Source organism: Bombus vancouverensis, unplaced genomic scaffold, assembly GCF_051014615.1.
Source record: "Bombus vancouverensis nearcticus unplaced genomic scaffold, iyBomVanc1_principal scaffold0022, whole genome shotgun sequence".
Lineage (NCBI taxonomy): Eukaryota > Metazoa > Arthropoda > Insecta > Hymenoptera > Apidae > Bombus > Bombus vancouverensis.
In genome coordinates, this window is record NW_027468913.1 from 1,848,686 (window position 1) to 1,866,090 (window position 17,405).

Consider the following 17,405-nt stretch of genomic DNA (forward strand, 5'->3'; position numbering starts at 1 on the left):
TGTGTGCGCGTATGTTTTATATTATCGAATACTCTATAAAATAAACTACTCAAAACAATAAATAACGCAATCGAAGAATTACAAACACACAACATAAAATATATATATATGCGTATATTCACACGAACAATACTTTAAAGCAGTATTAGTAAGTAAGTGTTTAATTGTGGTAGAATAAGGAAAACGAGCGGCAGACGGAAAATTACTTCGATATTAAACAAAATTAAAGACCCGTCACTATAACTTTGCTGATGACATTTATGAGCAGCCATGTTAGATTTACACGCGTATGGCGACAGGAATATTAGGGATTAATGGAAGTCAGTCGCGAGAAATAAATCATGAAAACACATTGTTAACACTTTTCTTTAATAAAATCTGTGCGCAACTACAAATGTAAAAAATATACATATGTCGGAGATGAAAGAACACCGGAGTCTGTAATGGAACAATTGTAGTTATTCAATCCGATTGTAATTGTTCGAGAGTTGTGATAATGAGCTTGGGCTCGAGGCCACAGTCAGTCGCCGAACGTAGCCGCGGTTACGGGATGAACGCTTTGTTTAACAAAGGTATGGAGTAATTCTATAGCTCTCCTTAAAAGAAATATTCGTGGCGACACGCGACAGTAAACATTCCAACGGTTTCTGTCCCGTGGCTCGCCACACGCAGACCCTATTCTTCGAGTAAGATGATTGCCAGATGTCGATGCGTCTCCGCAGTACATGTTCGGCTAGCCCGAGGGCCCGTTATAAATCTTAAGGTTTAGTTAACTAAAGTCCTTCAAACAGACAAACAGTCTTTGTCCCAACTACGGGAAGATAGGGGAGACATATTTTTCAACGAGCGGCGTCTCCCACTAGCAACTTTCCCTCGAGGGCGGCTATCATCTTTTTCTAACCACCGATATGGAGATTGACCAATTAGCAGCAACGCCAATTTCCCTTACTTTCTGAACAAAGGCTTTTCTCGACGAACCCGATGATCTCGTATCCTTAGACACACCCCATTATAGTTTTCCTCTGTGGCATCATCGGGACGGGAAAGGCATTCTCGCTCGCGATCTCATTGATGAAAGGTGTAACTCTTTACGATCAGTGAATATTACGCGTCCGACTTTGATTTTGTGAGTACGTTCATCTATCATCCCGTCGACCGCGGATTCGTTATTGAACCTAGGATCATTGTCATTAGTTTCTCGAGTACCTAACTACCACGGTTACTTGTCCGGTTTTGTAATAATCGTATTTGCACTAGTCAATATCTTCTCTATTGCATAACGACAACGTGTAACCCAAACGAAAATTCGTTTCACGCCCCTAACCCTAATTCTAATGTAAACTCGACATATATAATAATTCTATATTGAAAAAAATATGAAATTAACATGATACATACATTACTACATAAGTTATATATAAAATATGTATATTATACCCTTGCCTACTGACTGATATGAATTTCTTTCGGTCTCGAATGCGTTAAAAGAGAGCGCAAAGAAGTCGAAATTACTTATTGTAATTAGTAAAACGACCTGAGTGGCAGACAGATACAAGAAAGAAGGAATATTATATTAGCGGAATTTTTATAGCAATTATATAGGGTTTCGATCGCATAATTAATCAGTATCAACTTACCAGTCTTTAACGGAAGAACAAAAAGAAGAGCAGACGGCACACAGACCGCAATGATGATCATTTTCAAGTAGAATCTCAAACTGCCGTACATCTTTGAAAACTTCGTTAGTCGTAAGGGATCAAAGGATGATGTCCGCGCTGCGGAAAGTAGATGAGAAGCGGCTATTTCAACAACCACCGTGTAGGTACTGCACTAGCCAGAAGTATCTGCGACAGAAATCAGAATACACTCGTTTTCGCATGGTTGGATCAATTTCGCGTGGGACTAACCTGATTGAACCTAACGCGGGATAATTGCTCAACTCACGACTTTAACCAGCCCGCTTGATTCTCTGTAAATGCTTGAAATTGACGCTTGGATTCTTTCCAGATTAACTAGCTTTGCCCCTCCCTCCCTTTATCTATTTTCTTAGATCGACTTAGACTGCCACAACATATTATCTTTCTTCTTTTCTTTTCTTTTCTTTCCTTTTGATCTTTTAAAGCCCTAAATCGCTGGCTATTTTGTATACTATATATTTTGTACACTCAATTACTCTGTAAGTCATAAGTACATATGTTTTACAACGTTATTTGTAATATTTCAGTTAAAATCCAGAAAAGCCAGAAATATATTTTCAGCATATTTTAACGCGCCCCAGGCAAAGATCTCAAAAACGAGTTGCGGCACAATTTAAAGCGACAAATAGCATCGCGTGTCTCGTTGTGGTAACACACGGTTCGCCAGTTTTTTTTTTTTTTTTGATATCGGTGACTGCCATATTCTCTTGAGTTTCTAACTCGTAAAGATTCTTTCCCCAGGGATTGGTCAACTGTGTATGTCCCCATGCGACGTAACTTGCTTAAGGAACACGAGCCGGTGATATGCAGGCAACGTATAATTGAATATCATTCGCTCTGAAACGCTGAAGTAATGACCAGTGCAGTGGTCCAGTGGTCATATTGAATGCCGCTGGATATATCAGCATTTGGCAACCTAACCCAAAGAAGCAGGAAATATGAAGCCACCGAATACCAATTAACTTCGTAGTTGCACGGTTCACATTCCATCATTTCTGAATATGCGAGGACAGTCCTCTTATTGTGCTTTTAATTCTTTTATTTGGTTCATTTTCAGCAAATATACTGGTTTTTTAAATTAAGCTTCTTTTTATACAGAGTTACAGATTATATTAATTTTATATAGAATATATTTAAGAAAGATATTTAATTTTTTGCTAGTTAAGTATTGATCGATTAAGTTACTGTCCCTTTGTTCCGATAAATGCGTGCCATTTCCTCGAATCTAATATCATAGCAAATGCCAATACCTATTTTGCAGCCCTTCACATCGAACGTCGTTAGGGAGTTACCAGGACTGAGTGAATCACTCTCTCGAAAAGTAATCTTATTAGGAATGTCGATGTCGAATAGATGTACCTAATAACATAAAAATGTAGTCGCTAATTCTATTGCTGCAACTTTTGTAATTTAATATCAAAGTTACCAACTCCTAAACTTTAATTATTTTTTATTTAATAACTGACAGCGTTTTTATCACTTTCTTTTATTAAAAAATCTTATCATTTAATAATGTTTAAAAAGGATAAAAAATAAGTATTTTCGTATGTGAAAAATTTATACAACAACAAACACATTACAACAAAAATGGGCGTTTCCCGTATCATAACGTATTTTATAAACCGTAAATTATAGAATTGGTTATAGTATACGTATGTACATATGTATATTCCTAAATTATTCCTAGATAGAGTCACTTTCTTCACCCCAATATTTTCAAATTCAAAGCCATAAAGGAATATATTACTTATCTTTCGGTGTTTTGCTATCAAAGTTCCCCCCCAAAGGGACCCCAAATAGTACAGGTATTGTACAATTTATCGCCCTCTATTTCAGGCATCGTACCACCAACTACATAGATGTTGTTTTCTTTAGCTGCGTTCGATGAAGCAACGCTCGTTTCACCATCAGGAATACTCTCGACGTATTTTGGAAAGTACTCTGCATTGCAATATTTCAATTAATGAAAAATAACTGTCTTTTGTTCCAACCATAAATTAAATTGAAATGTTTGTCAGTCAATAGTATATAGCTTAGCTAATAGTATATATAATAAATTGTTTCTACAGGTTCAAAATGAAAAATGAATATTTAGAAATATTTAATTACGACAATGCTATTTGTGTTAGCATCAGTGGCTTGTTACTCAACGACTTTGCTAGTACTTTTTGAAACATAAAGTTAGTTTTCAATTAACACTTATACTAGAGGCGGAATTATAAATGCAAAATAATTGATAATACTAATTTATAAGTACCTAATTATTAGTATCTTAAAAAATATATTTATACAAAAATCACGATAATCATGAAAATGGGGAAATCCTATATTCTCGACTCAATTCACAATTTATTTTGTATATTAATTAGATTTGTGACGGATGAAAAGAGAGGGAGAGTTGTGCGTTTCGTCCCGGGACTACCGGTGGACTCGTCAGTAAGGCTATGCCCGGTAGTCCCTGCCTTAAACGTAGAGGGAGTCTCGCTAGGTGCGGTATTTATATCAATCGCTCGTATATTCGACCGCTAGCGAGTTAGACAGACAGACTCGTTGTCGTCGTAGCCCTCTAGTGTTGGCGGTTGGTACCCGCGGATCGCGCGGGAGGTGTTGCACCGCGTTGATGCCTCGACCTGTCGGCGTCCTGTTGATACCGATCCGCCACAGATTCCGCGCTCATCAGTACGTACTCACTGGCGACATCGAAAAAATGTATCGGCAATTCCTCGTACGACCAGAGGATCGGAAATATCAAAGGATATTATGGCGCAGCGCGAGTGGAGAAACAGAAACATATGAGCTTAACACCGTAATACTCTTATCATAGAAATAGAAGCAGTCCTCAATTCCCGCCCGCTAACTCCTATCTCCACCGATCCAAATGATCTCCTAGCCCTCACTCCCGGACATTTCCTCATTGGCGATTCATTAATGCGCTTACATGATCGAGATTTCAGGGACATTCGATCGAACCGACTCTCCAAATGGTAGCATATCCAACAGCTTAAACAACATTTTTGGAACCGCTGGCATAAGGAGTATTTGAACGAGCTAACCAACCGCAATAAATGGAGCAAGGGTGGACACAGCATCCAAAAGGGCACAATCGTCATCCTCAGAGAGGACAACGTTCCCTCCATGCACTGGCCTCTGGGCCGAGTTATCAAGGTTCATCCAGGCGCCGATGGTATTGTCACGTAAAATAACAAAATAAAAAAGGAATTTGAGGTAAAAAATAAAAAAAAGAAAACTTTATTTTTTTTCTAACATCAATACACTTTACAATCTACTTCCGAACTCTAGGCGTGACTTTCTAAGACTGACTCTTATGATTTTACTTTCGATCGGATCCGATTACTTTCTTTTGTCATCCCTCAACATCCCCACCGTCCATGCATTTGCTAGGCGTCCGCAATCGTTGCCACGTGCTCTTTCTTCTAGAACCTTCGGTGGAAGGACCGTTGGGATGTTGATGGTTCATTAGGCACTTCCGCGATATACATTGTCGCCGAGTGCTTTATCTCTATCGTCAGTCCGTCGGATTTGAAGTATGCCGGTCGTGACATACCCCCCTGGTTAGATTGATCTTGGTCCTCTAAGATCGTAGTAGAATGGAATTATTTAAATGTAGATCAAAGGATATGTTTACGCTTTTTTTTCAGGGATCGCTATGAATTGATTTTCTGCATGTGATGGTACAAAAGTTATTTCGTTAATCTTAAATATAGCAATTTTACAATATTTGTTAGTGTTCGAGAAGCTAATAATTTCAGAGGCGTAATCATGTTGTAGTTTTCGATCGTGAATTGGTTGGGTTTGTTTACAAAGCGTAATTCCTATCCCGTGAATTTAAGGCAACTAATTAAGGGTATTGTTACTAGTGCTAGGGTCAGCATTATCCTGAAAAAAGTACGCTTTCAATCGGTTACCATGTATCTTTTTCTTAGCATTGTCGATAGAAATAATGTAATAAGGAGTTTTCACATCGTTAATCCTGTAGGGTCCTAACCATTCAAGGTCCAACTTATCTCTTTTATGGTCGTTGTGAATTAAAACAAAGTCTCCTTTCCTAAACACAGTCTGAGTTTTAACAATCTTTCTTTCTTGGTCTCGCTTGTATCGTTGCTTATTCTGAATAAGTGTTTTGTGAGCTGTTTCCCAATATTTATTCAACTGTTTTTGCCAAAGTAAGTACATATCATCATATGTAAGTGTGGGAAATTTGGATATTGCGGAAGGTAAGTTAGCTTTTCGCCCAAAGGTCAATTCAAAGGGAGAGAATCCTGTTCCTTCATGTTTCGCGGTGTTGTACCCTAAACAAATGAAATTAAGTACTTCATCCCATTCTTTGTCATTGTCGTGTAATGCAATACGAATTAAATCTTTAACTGAGGCATGCGTTCTTTCGAGGGATCCGTTATTTTGTGGGTGAAATGAAGTTGTTTTGATGTGTTTGATTTTAAAAGCTTCTTCAAATTTCGTCATTAAATCACTAACAAAATTTTGTCCCTGATCTGTTAGGATCGTTTTTGGTGCCGAAAATATGTAAATATAGTGTTCAATGAGCGCGTTAATTATGGATTCAGTTCGTTGCGTTTTAAGGGGAACTAGTATCAGATATTTCGTAAGTTCATCGTGTATTGAAAGTATGTATTGGTTTCCGCGTTTGGTTTTCGTCATCGGTCCTATGATGTCCATAGCGATTTTGTCGTTAGGGTTAAGTGGCGTGTCTGAGATTTGTGGGGATTCTTTGGGTCTGATACGTGTTAGTTTCCCCTTTTGACATGTGTCGCATGTTTTCACAAAGTTTTTTACTCTTTCTAAAAGTCCGGAAATTTTGAATTTATCCTTGATCCGTTGATACGTTTTCTGTATCCCTAAATGTCCTACGGTGTCGTTATGGTTTTCCTTTATTGCTTGTATTATTTCGTTTTCGTCTAGTTTTAAGATGGGATTAGGTGCATAAGTAATTTTCTTGTACGTGTCGTTAAAATATATTAGCGTGAGTTTAATCTGTGTTTTCTCTAATTCAGTGAAATCGCTATTTCCTATGCCGATTTTTGTTGTATCTTTAAGAATTTTGTAAAGTCTTCTGATCCAAAGTGTCTCGTCGTATTCTCCTAAGTCGTTTCGAGTTAATTGGTAAAATGTTTGGTCATTTGGTTTAATTTCTAAGAGTTTCGGATTCTCGTTGTTGTCTTTCCATGCGTTGAATGAATTAGTGTGATCAACTACTAGGTCGAGGTTAACTACTTCGTCGCGAGTTACTGCGTGAACTCTAGATAAAGCGTCTGCAGCTGTGTTATCTTTACCCTTTGTATATTCGATTTCATAGTCATATTCTTCGAGTCTAAGTCTCCAACGAATCAGTCTGCTAGAAGGGTCTTTGCAATTGTGTAGCCACTTAAGAGCTTGGTGGTCGGTTCGAATAATGAAGCGTCGTCCTAACAAATATTGTCTTAATCTTTTCACGGCCCATAAGATGGCTAAGAGTCCCTTTTCTGTCGTGGTATAGTTTCGTTCGGGTGGATTCAGTGTTCTTGAAATGTAACAACAAGGATGACCGTCTTGCGACAGTATTGCTCCTAGTCCTTCGTTACTTGCGTCGGTAGTTAAGGTAAAGGTTTTGTTAAAGTCTGGATAAGCTAATATTGGGAAATTACAGAGTTTGTCTTTTAAAGTATCAAAACTAATCTGGTGTTTGTCAGTCCAATGGAATGGTGTGTCCTTTCTTGTTAAGTCTGTAAGGCTTTTCGCGATTTTGGAAAAGTTTCGAATAAATTTGCGGTAATAACCTGCTAAACCTAAGAATGATTTCACGTCCGTGGCACTGCGGGGTAATCGAAAGTTTTTTACAGCGTCTAATTTCTTGGGGTTTGGTTTGACTCCTTCGGATGAAACTACATGGCCTAAGTATTCTAATTCCGGTTTTATGAATTCACATTTGTCCGGTTGCAATTTAAGTCCTAATTCTCTGAGTCTCTGAAATACTATCGTGAGGTTTTCGTTATGTTCTTGAATCGTTTTTCCGAATATCACTATGTCATCCAAATAAACAAAGCAGTATTTTCCTACAAGTCCAGCTAAAGCTCTGTCCATTAATCTTTGAAAGGTAGCGGGTGCGTTTTTAAGTCCGAATGGCATTCGATTGAAATGAAAATGCCCTTGCGGTGTCGAAAAAGCGGTATATTTTTTAGATTTCTCGTTCATTGGAATTTGATGGAATCCTGAGGATAAATCAAGTGCCGAAAAGAATTTTGCGTTTCCTAGTTGTGTTAAAATGTCGTCTATATCAGGTAAAGGGTAAGCGTCTTGTTCTGTGAGTTCATTTAGTTTCCTGAAATCGATAACTATCCTCCATTTCTGTTTTCCTGAGGCGTCTAATTTTTTCGGAACTACCCATACCGGAGAGTTATAAGGGGATTCGGATTCTTCTATAATATTTTTCTTCAACATGTCTCCTATTTGTCGCGAAATCTCGTCACGGTGACATTCCGGTGGTCTATACGATCGCGTGTTAATAATTTTGTCTTTGGTTAACGAAATTGTGTGCTGAGTTAAATTAGTACAGGGTAAAAGATCGGTTTCTAAATTAAAGATGTCAATATAATGGAGGATAATCTTTTCGATGGATTCACGGATTGGTTTTTCAATGTGATCTGTTCTCACTAGGCTTTTTAGTTTTGATACGTTGGAAAAGTCATGAGAATTTTGAATATTGCTAGAAATTTCAATGTTTTGCTCACCAGTGTTGATAAAACATACTTTAGTTGGTTTGCCTTCCAAATAGATTGTTTGAACTCTGTTTTCTCCAGGAGTCAAATGTATTGGTTTCTGAAATAAAATGGTTTTGTCGTTTAATCGGATTTTGTCATTGGATATTGAATAGTTATACTTCTCTAAACATGGTAGCCCAATGATTCCGTCTTCGATAATAGGGAAATTGTTCGGTACTATGTGAAAAATGTGATTTTGTCCAAAAATTCGTTTCGTTACGTATTCGTTAGTTTCGTATTTGTCTCGTCCCATAGAAAATTTTTGTTTAGGCCCTATTTGTATCGCGTTGACAGTTTTGTTACGTTTCACCAGGTTTATCCCTGCTCCTGTGTCGACCAGAAATACTCGCTCTTCGGTTCGGGTTGACAAAGGTATTGCGAGCAGTCTTCCCGTGGCGATGTTGACTCGTATGTCTCGTACGGTTCGTCCATCTCTTGGTTCGATGTTGTTTCTTGTATTTCGTCCCATTCCTGGACTGCCTGAATCCTTGCGGGTGGTTGATCGCGCTGGATCGGTGGTAGAAAATTTTGACACTTGTTGGCAATGTGTCCCAGCTTTCCGCACTTGAAGCACTTCATCTACGCGCGTTCAGCAGGTGATCTATTTTCTACTTGGTTAAACGTAGCAGGTTTCTGAGCTACTGGCGTGTTAGGCGATCTTGATGGTACAGATCGTCTTACCTGCATATGCTGGTTGTCGGGGCGATTACTAACCGAAGGTAAGCGATTACATGACCAATTAGGTTGTCGTTCTTCTCGCAAGTAGCGTTCTACATCGGCTGCCTTTTTTTCAGCTTCCGGAAGATTCAAGGGTTCACTGCTTAATAGTATTCGTCCTATGTCGCGTCTGAGTCCCTTTAGGTATACACGAACAGTCTTCTTCGTGATTTCTTCAGTCATAATTTTACGCGTTAGTGGTTGTGGGTACTCATTGGTTACTGCGTACAGCAAACGGTTGAGTATTCTTCTAAACCGAATATTAAAACTTTGCACTGATTCCTCGCGTCCCTGTCTCAACTCTCGTAATTGTTCTTGGTACTCATCCGAAGTCAGTTGTGCTGCTAAGTTATTTCTCAGTGCGTCGTACAGATCACTGTAACACTCAATAGGAATGTTGCGAATACTTTGGGCTGCTTTCCCCACGATTTTTTCCACTTTTATTGCTTTTAGCAATAGATCTTGCTCCATACAGCGATCCTTCATACTTCTCACTTCTTTGATGAAGTCTTCAACTCCTACATCATCATCTCCGTTGAGCGTTGGGATGTAGCGTATTGCATCCTTAGCTCGTAGAGTGGGAGGAGCGGGCGGAAAATAGCCTCTTTCTTCCACCTCGGGTTGTTCGATGTCGAGGTGGACAGGTGGGGTGTCTGGAGCTGCTAACCCTGACAGTTTGCGTGCTTTTGCCATATTCACGGTGCGATTGATTGCTGTCGACGCACTTTAATTGTCTTCGGTGATAATGGAAGCAAATTCATCGGTCGCAGGGGATCCGAACCCAGTCCGTAGCGCTGCGACGGTTTTTCCGAGATTCTCGATTTCTGCTGCCCTGTGTCTGTTCTCTTCGTCATTTTGCATAGACAAACGTAACATTTCCTCTCGTAAAAGGGCAATGTTCTCGTTCTGTTTTTGAATACTGTCCCATATTGCTCGCAACATTGGGTCAGTTGAGGTTGAAGTTTGAGATTCGTTTGCCTTAGACATTATTGCGCTGATTTATAATTTTCAGACGAAGACGAGTCTTGGCTACTGAAGCTAAATTTTCTTTCACGGTAACGTACAAAGGAATTCAGTTTACCTTTTATTGTTACTTCACTTGTTTCGCGATAGTTACTTTGTTGTTGCGGATGACCGTAGTCCCAAATAATTCGATCTTCCGTAGATGATGAATGTCTTTTGGTTTCCGAACAAACATTTTTCACTATCCTGGCAGGATCGCCAAAATGTCACGTAAAATAACAAAATAAAAAAGGAATTTGAGGTAAAAAAATAAAAAAAGAAAACTTTATTTTTTTTCTAACATCAATACACTTTACAATCTACTTCCGAACTCTAGGCGTGACTTTCTAAGACTGACTCTTATGATTTTACTTTCGATCGGATCCGATTACTTTCTTTTGTCATCCCTCCACATCCCCACCGTCCATGCATTTGCTAGGCGTCCGCGATCGTTGCCACGTGCTCTTTCTTCTAGAACCTTCGGTGGAAGGACCGTTGGGATGTTGATGGTTCATTCATGATGGTTCAGCGATATACATTGTCGCCGAGTGCCGCCACATCTTTATCTCTATCGTCAGTCCGTCGGATTTGAAGTATGCCGGTCGTGACATGCTCTTCGGGCCACACGTTTTATGATACAAGACCAGCAAAATGATCAATGTGTAATTTTACATATCTTACATTTTTTCCAAATGAAATATTGTTTTTATTAAACGTTTAAAACCTCAGGCAACATTTATTTCATCTGATTTCAGTTTTACAAATATATATCTATAATACATATCTGTATAAATTACGGTCTGGTTATATCAAACAGGGACCGACACTCGCTAGGGAAAACTGCCCAAAAATTGAATCGTAAAAACCAATATGAAAGACAACAAATTTCTCGTTCTGCGGAACAAATAGAAATGAGCAGAGTATCTTTATCTTTATCTGAGACATTCAAAGCGTATCACGCATACGCTAAACCTGAAGAAAACTTTCTTGTCTTCCATGTTCATTTTTCCCTTTCCATTTCCGAACGGTTTCTTCTATATTTATTTATATGTTCGTGATTGATGCTATTGACAACATACAACTAAGGGGAAATACGAATAGTAATAGATAGATGTATAATTCATTATGCAATTTTATAGAATTAAATCTTATTTATCTTCAGATATAAAAACTATATTTACCAGCTGAAACACTAACGCATATGCAGTATAATATAATCTACTTAACAATCTCGTTTTAGTTATAATATGTGATTAATTCTTTTGCTATTTCGCTATAAACAGTTTCTTGTGCATACAATATTTTTTTATAGTATTCTAATATATTGTTAGATATTGTAAAGAAAGTAAAATACAGTTATTGAAGTTTGGGAACATTCAATGTTAACCTTGCTTCAAAAAATAATCTTTCGAATGAATGGGGAATAGATTTTTAGTATTATAGTTGGCATAATGTCATCATTGTTTACAATGTGTTAGAGTTAAAGAAATGAGACAAATTAATATTTCAGAAGCAAATTCAATATTTAAATGATGTTATTTTAAAATGGCAGATGATATGAATGTTCTTTTTATACGAGGAAATGGAAACGTATGTATGGTAATGGAAACGTAATGGTTTTAACATTATTTTAGTACAAGATTTTAGCATAATAGTAATTAACAGTATCCACTACCTTTTAGTCAATTTTTGAAAAATGACATATATGATAATTTGCAATAGTTTGATAATAAAATACTTGTATCAATATTAATAACGTATAATTTGCTATCTCAAAAGGATACAGACACAGCCAATGATAATGTTTGGGATGATAGTGCATTAATAGAAGCATATGATAAAGCAATAAATTTAGCAAAAGAAGAAGTTATCAAGCGAATGGGAATGGATGTTGGAAATTCTCAACCGAAAGAAAACCTACAAAATCTTAAGCAGCCTAAACACGCAAGTAAATTACACAAGGTTGTGATTTTGATAGAATATTACAAATTTGATACAGAATATTATTAAATATATTGATTAAGAAGCAAATTATTTTATTTTGCTATTTACTTATATTTATTTGTATACACATCTTTTCTCTATAGAAATGGATCATAGGAGCACCTTATCGTGCAATATACTCAGAGGATGGAGAAATTTATGAAGCTATAATATCAAAAATTTACGAAAACAATGGCACGTGTGTTGTAAAATTTGTAGGTAATACCTTTAGCATGATGGTTATGTCAATTAAGAAATGTACTAAAAATACATATATATATGAAGTAAAGGCTTTCGCATAGTCTATCACAGTGTCATTCAGCAGGTCCTTAACTGGGCAGGAGTACCTGTCAATGTCTATGGGGAGACCCGTGGGATATAGGGTCATGAACCATAAACATGCATGTTACTTATTGTTCATTATTAGCTGCTTGGAATATAATTCTCCTCATTAGACGAGTGATTATTACTACATATATCAAGGCAAACATTTATACATATACATTTATGCACGGGAAATTCTAATACATTGCCTGTAAGGACAGTAACTGAATGGCACTCAGTAATTCTATTAAATGACAAAAATTTCTTTTACTTTGTGTTTAGGCTATGGTAATACAGAGAAAGTCGAGTTGAGTTCTCTTTTAGAATCAGAAGGTTTGCAAAGTCAAATAGCACAACAAAAGAAAGCTTTGCAAGAGAAATTCAATGAAGAGAACGATAAGACTTGTGAGACTAATTTTTCTACAAATGTAAATTCGAAAAAATATAATGTAGAAAAAATGGATTGTGACTCTGAAGAAGCAAATGCGTATAAACATCACTTCATACCGGGACCATCTTTCAATTCGATGACTGATATAATGCCACCTGCACCTCCTTTACCACCACAATTAATGGCCAAGTAAGTACACTTTAAAAATTCTAATGGAATGCTGAATACTTCTAATATTAATAAGTAATTTGGAATAAGTTTAATATTTTATTTGGAAAAAAAATACGAAATTTTAATAAAATGTACTAGATTACCAGATAATGATACAGACGCACTTTCAAGTATGTTGATGTCATGGTATATTAGTGGTTATATGGTATATTACACAGGTAATTATTTCATATAAGTATTTTATTGTATATTAAATTTTCAATGGACTATGTTATTTCTTTTGTAGGTTATTATCATGGTTTGAAACAAGCAAGAAACAATCAAGAGAACAGGAAGAACTGTTGATTATATCAATTTTTTCAATAACAATATAACAATAATATAAGATATAATAAAATATAAAACTCATTGTATTTATTTACTTCAATTATTTGAAATAAAGAACAGCTTTATTTTCATATAAGACTTTAAGACTTTTTAAAAAATAATTACTAAGATAAGAAAACATAAAAAACATATTTTTGATAAAATACACTCACATATATATGTCGGGTTATCATTAGCATTTAAGGCGCGTAATGATCCTTCGTTTGAATTAGCCATTGTTTTACGAAACAGAGAATATATTTACGCGAATAAACAAGATTTTACAAAATATTATGAATAATGAGTTTAATAAATAATAAGATTAACAAACGATAAGTTTAACTAATAATTAGATTAAAGATTAATAAGTTTAACGAACAATAAGAGGAACGAATAATATGTCTTACGAATAATGAATTTAACGTATAATGAGATTAACGATTGATAGGTTTCACGAATAATGAATTTAATTAACGCTATTAACAATGTTCCAGGGTTCAAACGAATCCACGGTCAACGGGATAACTCTTTACTATGTGTAGAATAATTTTAAACACAAAATACAATTGCTGAGACACTCGGTAAATTGCTCGATGTATCACTTTCCAAGGCGATCACACGAATGAATATCTGATGAAAATCTTTTTCGCTATACGACTGCATTTGTTTGTTATATGCTCGCTGGAAACATCGAGAAGGTTCCAATCGTTGTTGCTAGGCAATTTCTGTCAAAAGTTTGTTGTATACTCTTTGGAAACATCGAGAAAGATTCAAACGCCGTTACTAGGCAGTTTCTGTCTGGAGATTGATTCCTAATACAACGTGTGTCCCATTATATCGACATCTCTAAAGTACAATTCTATGTGATTTCTAGGGAGAACAATACAACCGATCCACATCTTCGTCAGGCAAAACGTTTATCCCGTGACCGTGGCTACGTTCGGCGACCAGTTGTCACCTCGAACCCACTTTTGCTTTCACAAATGTCAAACAATTACAAATGACAATTGCTTAATTACAGTTATGATAAAATCTAGGCTAAAGCATTAGAAGGCTTCCTCAAAATTGCAAAGGGAAGGCTCCGGTTTTCCTTTCATCTCCGACATATATAATACAAGGATATAATACAACCGAATATTTTAAACTTAGCCTATAGCGCGTGCGCGCACACACACGCACACACATGACACACATGACACACATGCGCGCACACACATGCGCGCATACACACATGCGAATGATTTCTCGGACGATAATCCATTTATTTATATTTTTCAATATCTGTCCTTACGATTGCGTATTTATTTGTTCCACGTATCATATTTATCTATTTGCATAACTGTAGGTGACTTTTTTTAAACAATTTTGCTAATATTTCATAACTTTTTAATTCATATTTCAAAGTGGTAACAGGTGTTTCTTTCTTTTCAAGTCTCCTCCATATCGGGCTTATTTCTAGTAGCCACGCTTGCTTACAAAGCAATTTTATATCTGCACAAGAATATCTTTCAGTACATTTTACTATGTGGTTTACAATATCTGTATTTTCTAATAAGTGGTTGCTAAGGTATAATTTGAATATACCAAGTCGAGCAACTTCATTGGGTAATGATACGTATATTTGCTTTTCGAGACGCCTGAGTAAAGCTGCATCAATGCCCCTAGTAACATATTTACAATAAATATTATCGTTCTATTATACTAATAATAATGAAGGAATACTTCAAACAACACAATAACATATTTGGAATTTGGAGAAATATTACGATATTTTCTACTTAGAAAACATTGAAATAACGTGATATACGTACCAAGGGGAATTAGTTGTAGCCAGAAGAACTACATTAGAATTCTCATTAGACACTAATCCATCCAATCTAGAAAGAAGTTCTGATCTGAATCTCTTTGCAGGTTCAGACAATATACAGTCTCCTTTATTTGTGGCGATCCAGTCAATCTCGTCGATAAAAATAATTGTAGGCGAATGACTATAGGCAAGTTCAAATAAAACCTGTTCAGTTTAACAAATGTATTATTCATTAAATATTATATTCGAAATTCCTTAAATTCATTGCCTCATCACGAATATGATATCATTTCGTTTTCCAAACAACTATTCTATTTATATGTAAATGACGAAAAATAAAATCAAATCTTTTTATACCTAGAATCTCTCCTTCATAGACAAAGGAACAAAGAAACTTACATAGCAAAGCAACTTACACGTATATACTTCTCGGAATCGCCTCTCCATTTGCTGACCAATGAGCTGGCAGTTATGTTAAAAAAAGGTGCAATGGCATTCTGTCGCGACTGCCTTCGCTAACTTCGTTTTCCCTGTTTTGTATATTTCTTGTAAACACGTACAGAAATGAAAAGAATACGAGTATCTTACCTGTACCAGGTGGGCCGTACAGCAAAATACCTTTCCAGGGGGAAAACGGGCTATCAAAAAAGATATGATACTTAAGGGGATACACAACGGCCTCCTTAACAGCGGTTTTACATTCCTCTAGGCCTATAACGTCATCCCAATGTACATTTAATTTGTTTACTATGATCTCCTGTGAAGATACAAAGATAAAATGGCGTCTTCTCTATATTAAGTAAGTGTTACGTAATTTGATATTTGAAGCGTTACTGAAATCATGTCATCGTCGATATACATTGGACGGTTTATCGACGGGAATTTTATCGTTTAAAAGGTTTACGATACGTATATTAATCGAAAATAACTTACGCATGAGATGTCCTCAGCAATCTTTCGTAATTCCGGATTATCTGAATAAAGCTTTTCAATGCATTTCAATATCTTCGATTGCATGGATTGTTCCATTGGGACGTTAAATAGCTCTTCTGATGAACGTCCATCACTCTCATTGGGGAATATTGACGTCACTGTCATTGCGAGATTAATATGATTCGCATTATCATCAGTTATCTTCTGCTGTAGATTCGTCTCTTTCACAGGCTCACTTCTCGCTTGTTTACTAACAGATTTGGCTTTTGTCTCAATACTTCTACAAACACTGGATCATATTGTAATACGATACGTTGAATACGATACGTTGAATACGTTGAATACCGTTTAATATCGTTAAATAATTTAAATTCTTCCGTTTTGCTTGCATTTGTCACTTCCCTCGTCATTTCCCTTCCAGTTATTTTCTTACACAATATGGGATATTTTTGAAATTTCATCTTGTAATGATTTTCATACTCTGCAACGATAATTTCCAAATCGATGTTGTCGCAGACCCGATGTTCGGGAGATAGACGAGCTTCCCGGAATAATACATCGCTAATGTCTATATACCTAAAGAAATGTAGTTTTTAATTAATTATAGTTTTTAACCGATTAAAAATATTTTTCGCAATGACTGAACACTATAAGATAACCATCAAACAACTGTTTTATCTCTAGGTAATACAGGCAAAAGAATGTATTTACTATATAAATCCTCGAAGATAATTTCTTGTCTTCTGCTCTTTAATTTCCAATTTTTAGATGGATAAGAATAATTTGAATTTATATTTCATATATTTGTTTATAACTAGTTAATCTACATTATCGATTGAGTTATTCTTAACTACTGAATTACCGATGTCGAATTTTCAAATTTGGTTTCGCCTTCTCTTTCCACGATGTCCACTGATTTCTATTTCGATTGGTCACTGACACTATTCAAGAGAATTGGAACTAGGAATATATTTTAATTATAATATACTCACCCATTGTGTTCCAAATAATCACATACAAGGTATAATATGTTCCGATGACGTTCCGAAATACGACTCTCCTCCTAATATAATTATTTTTTCATTACAATAATATAAGTTTTTTCATGTAATTTTTTGTTACATTTGCGAATTCAACGAGTTACACATGATTTTTCATGAAACACGAACGTTAAAAATATTTGATACAGCCTAATTATAAAAATTGTTAGAAGCAAAAGTCATAGATACTATGTGCGAGTA

At 36.1% G+C, this 17,405-nt stretch overlaps 3 protein-coding genes and 1 pseudogene across 7 annotated transcripts in view; 2 read left to right on the plus strand and 2 right to left on the minus strand.

Moving 5' to 3' along the window:
* LOC143304086 (omega-amidase NIT2-A-like) overlaps nt 1-17,405 on the plus strand; it is an 80,962-nt gene that overhangs the window by 47,976 nt on the left and 15,581 nt on the right. The window lies entirely within an intron of this gene.
* Nucleotides 8,961-10,231, minus strand: LOC143304113 (uncharacterized). The gene has a single exon (XM_076626479.1). The coding sequence runs from the start codon at nt 9,878-9,880 to the stop codon at nt 9,050-9,052; it is 831 nt and encodes a 276-aa protein (XP_076482594.1). The 5' UTR covers nt 9,881-10,231; the 3' UTR covers nt 8,961-9,049.
* LOC117165279 (survival motor neuron protein-like) lies at nt 10,807-13,451 on the plus strand. Of its 5 annotated transcripts, none has more exons than XM_076626420.1 (6): nt 10,807-10,851; nt 11,969-12,151; nt 12,277-12,391; nt 12,779-13,076; nt 13,197-13,276; nt 13,345-13,451. In XM_076626420.1, exons 1-6 carry the CDS (start codon nt 10,822-10,824, stop codon nt 13,401-13,403), a joined length of 765 nt encoding a protein of 254 aa, XP_076482535.1. In that variant the 5' UTR covers nt 10,807-10,821; the 3' UTR covers nt 13,404-13,451. The 5 variants fall into 5 exon arrangements, with proteins under 5 accessions (XP_076482535.1, XP_076482536.1, XP_033204602.2 ...); XM_076626421.1 differs by lacking the exon at nt 10,807-10,851 and adding an exon at nt 10,867-11,302; XM_033348711.2 differs by lacking the exon at nt 10,807-10,851 and adding an exon at nt 11,342-11,788.
* On the minus strand, nt 13,451-17,300 carry LOC117165622 (katanin p60 ATPase-containing subunit A-like 2; annotated as a pseudogene).

Coding starts and splice junctions, on each gene's coding strand:
- LOC143304113 (XM_076626479.1), bottom strand. CDS start 9,880: ATGGCAAAAGCACGCAAACTGTCAGGGTTAGCAGCTCCAGACACCCCA.
- LOC117165279 (XM_033348711.2), top strand. CDS start 11,735: ATGGCAGATGATATGAATGTTCTTTTTATACGAGGAAATGGAAACGTA. Junction 12,152..12,276: donor ACGCAAGTAAATTACACAAG/GTTGTGATTTTG, acceptor TTTTCTCTATAG/AAATGGATCATAGGAGCACC. Junction 13,077..13,196: donor CCACCACAATTAATGGCCAA/GTAAGTACACTT, acceptor AAAATGTACTAG/ATTACCAGATAATGATACAG.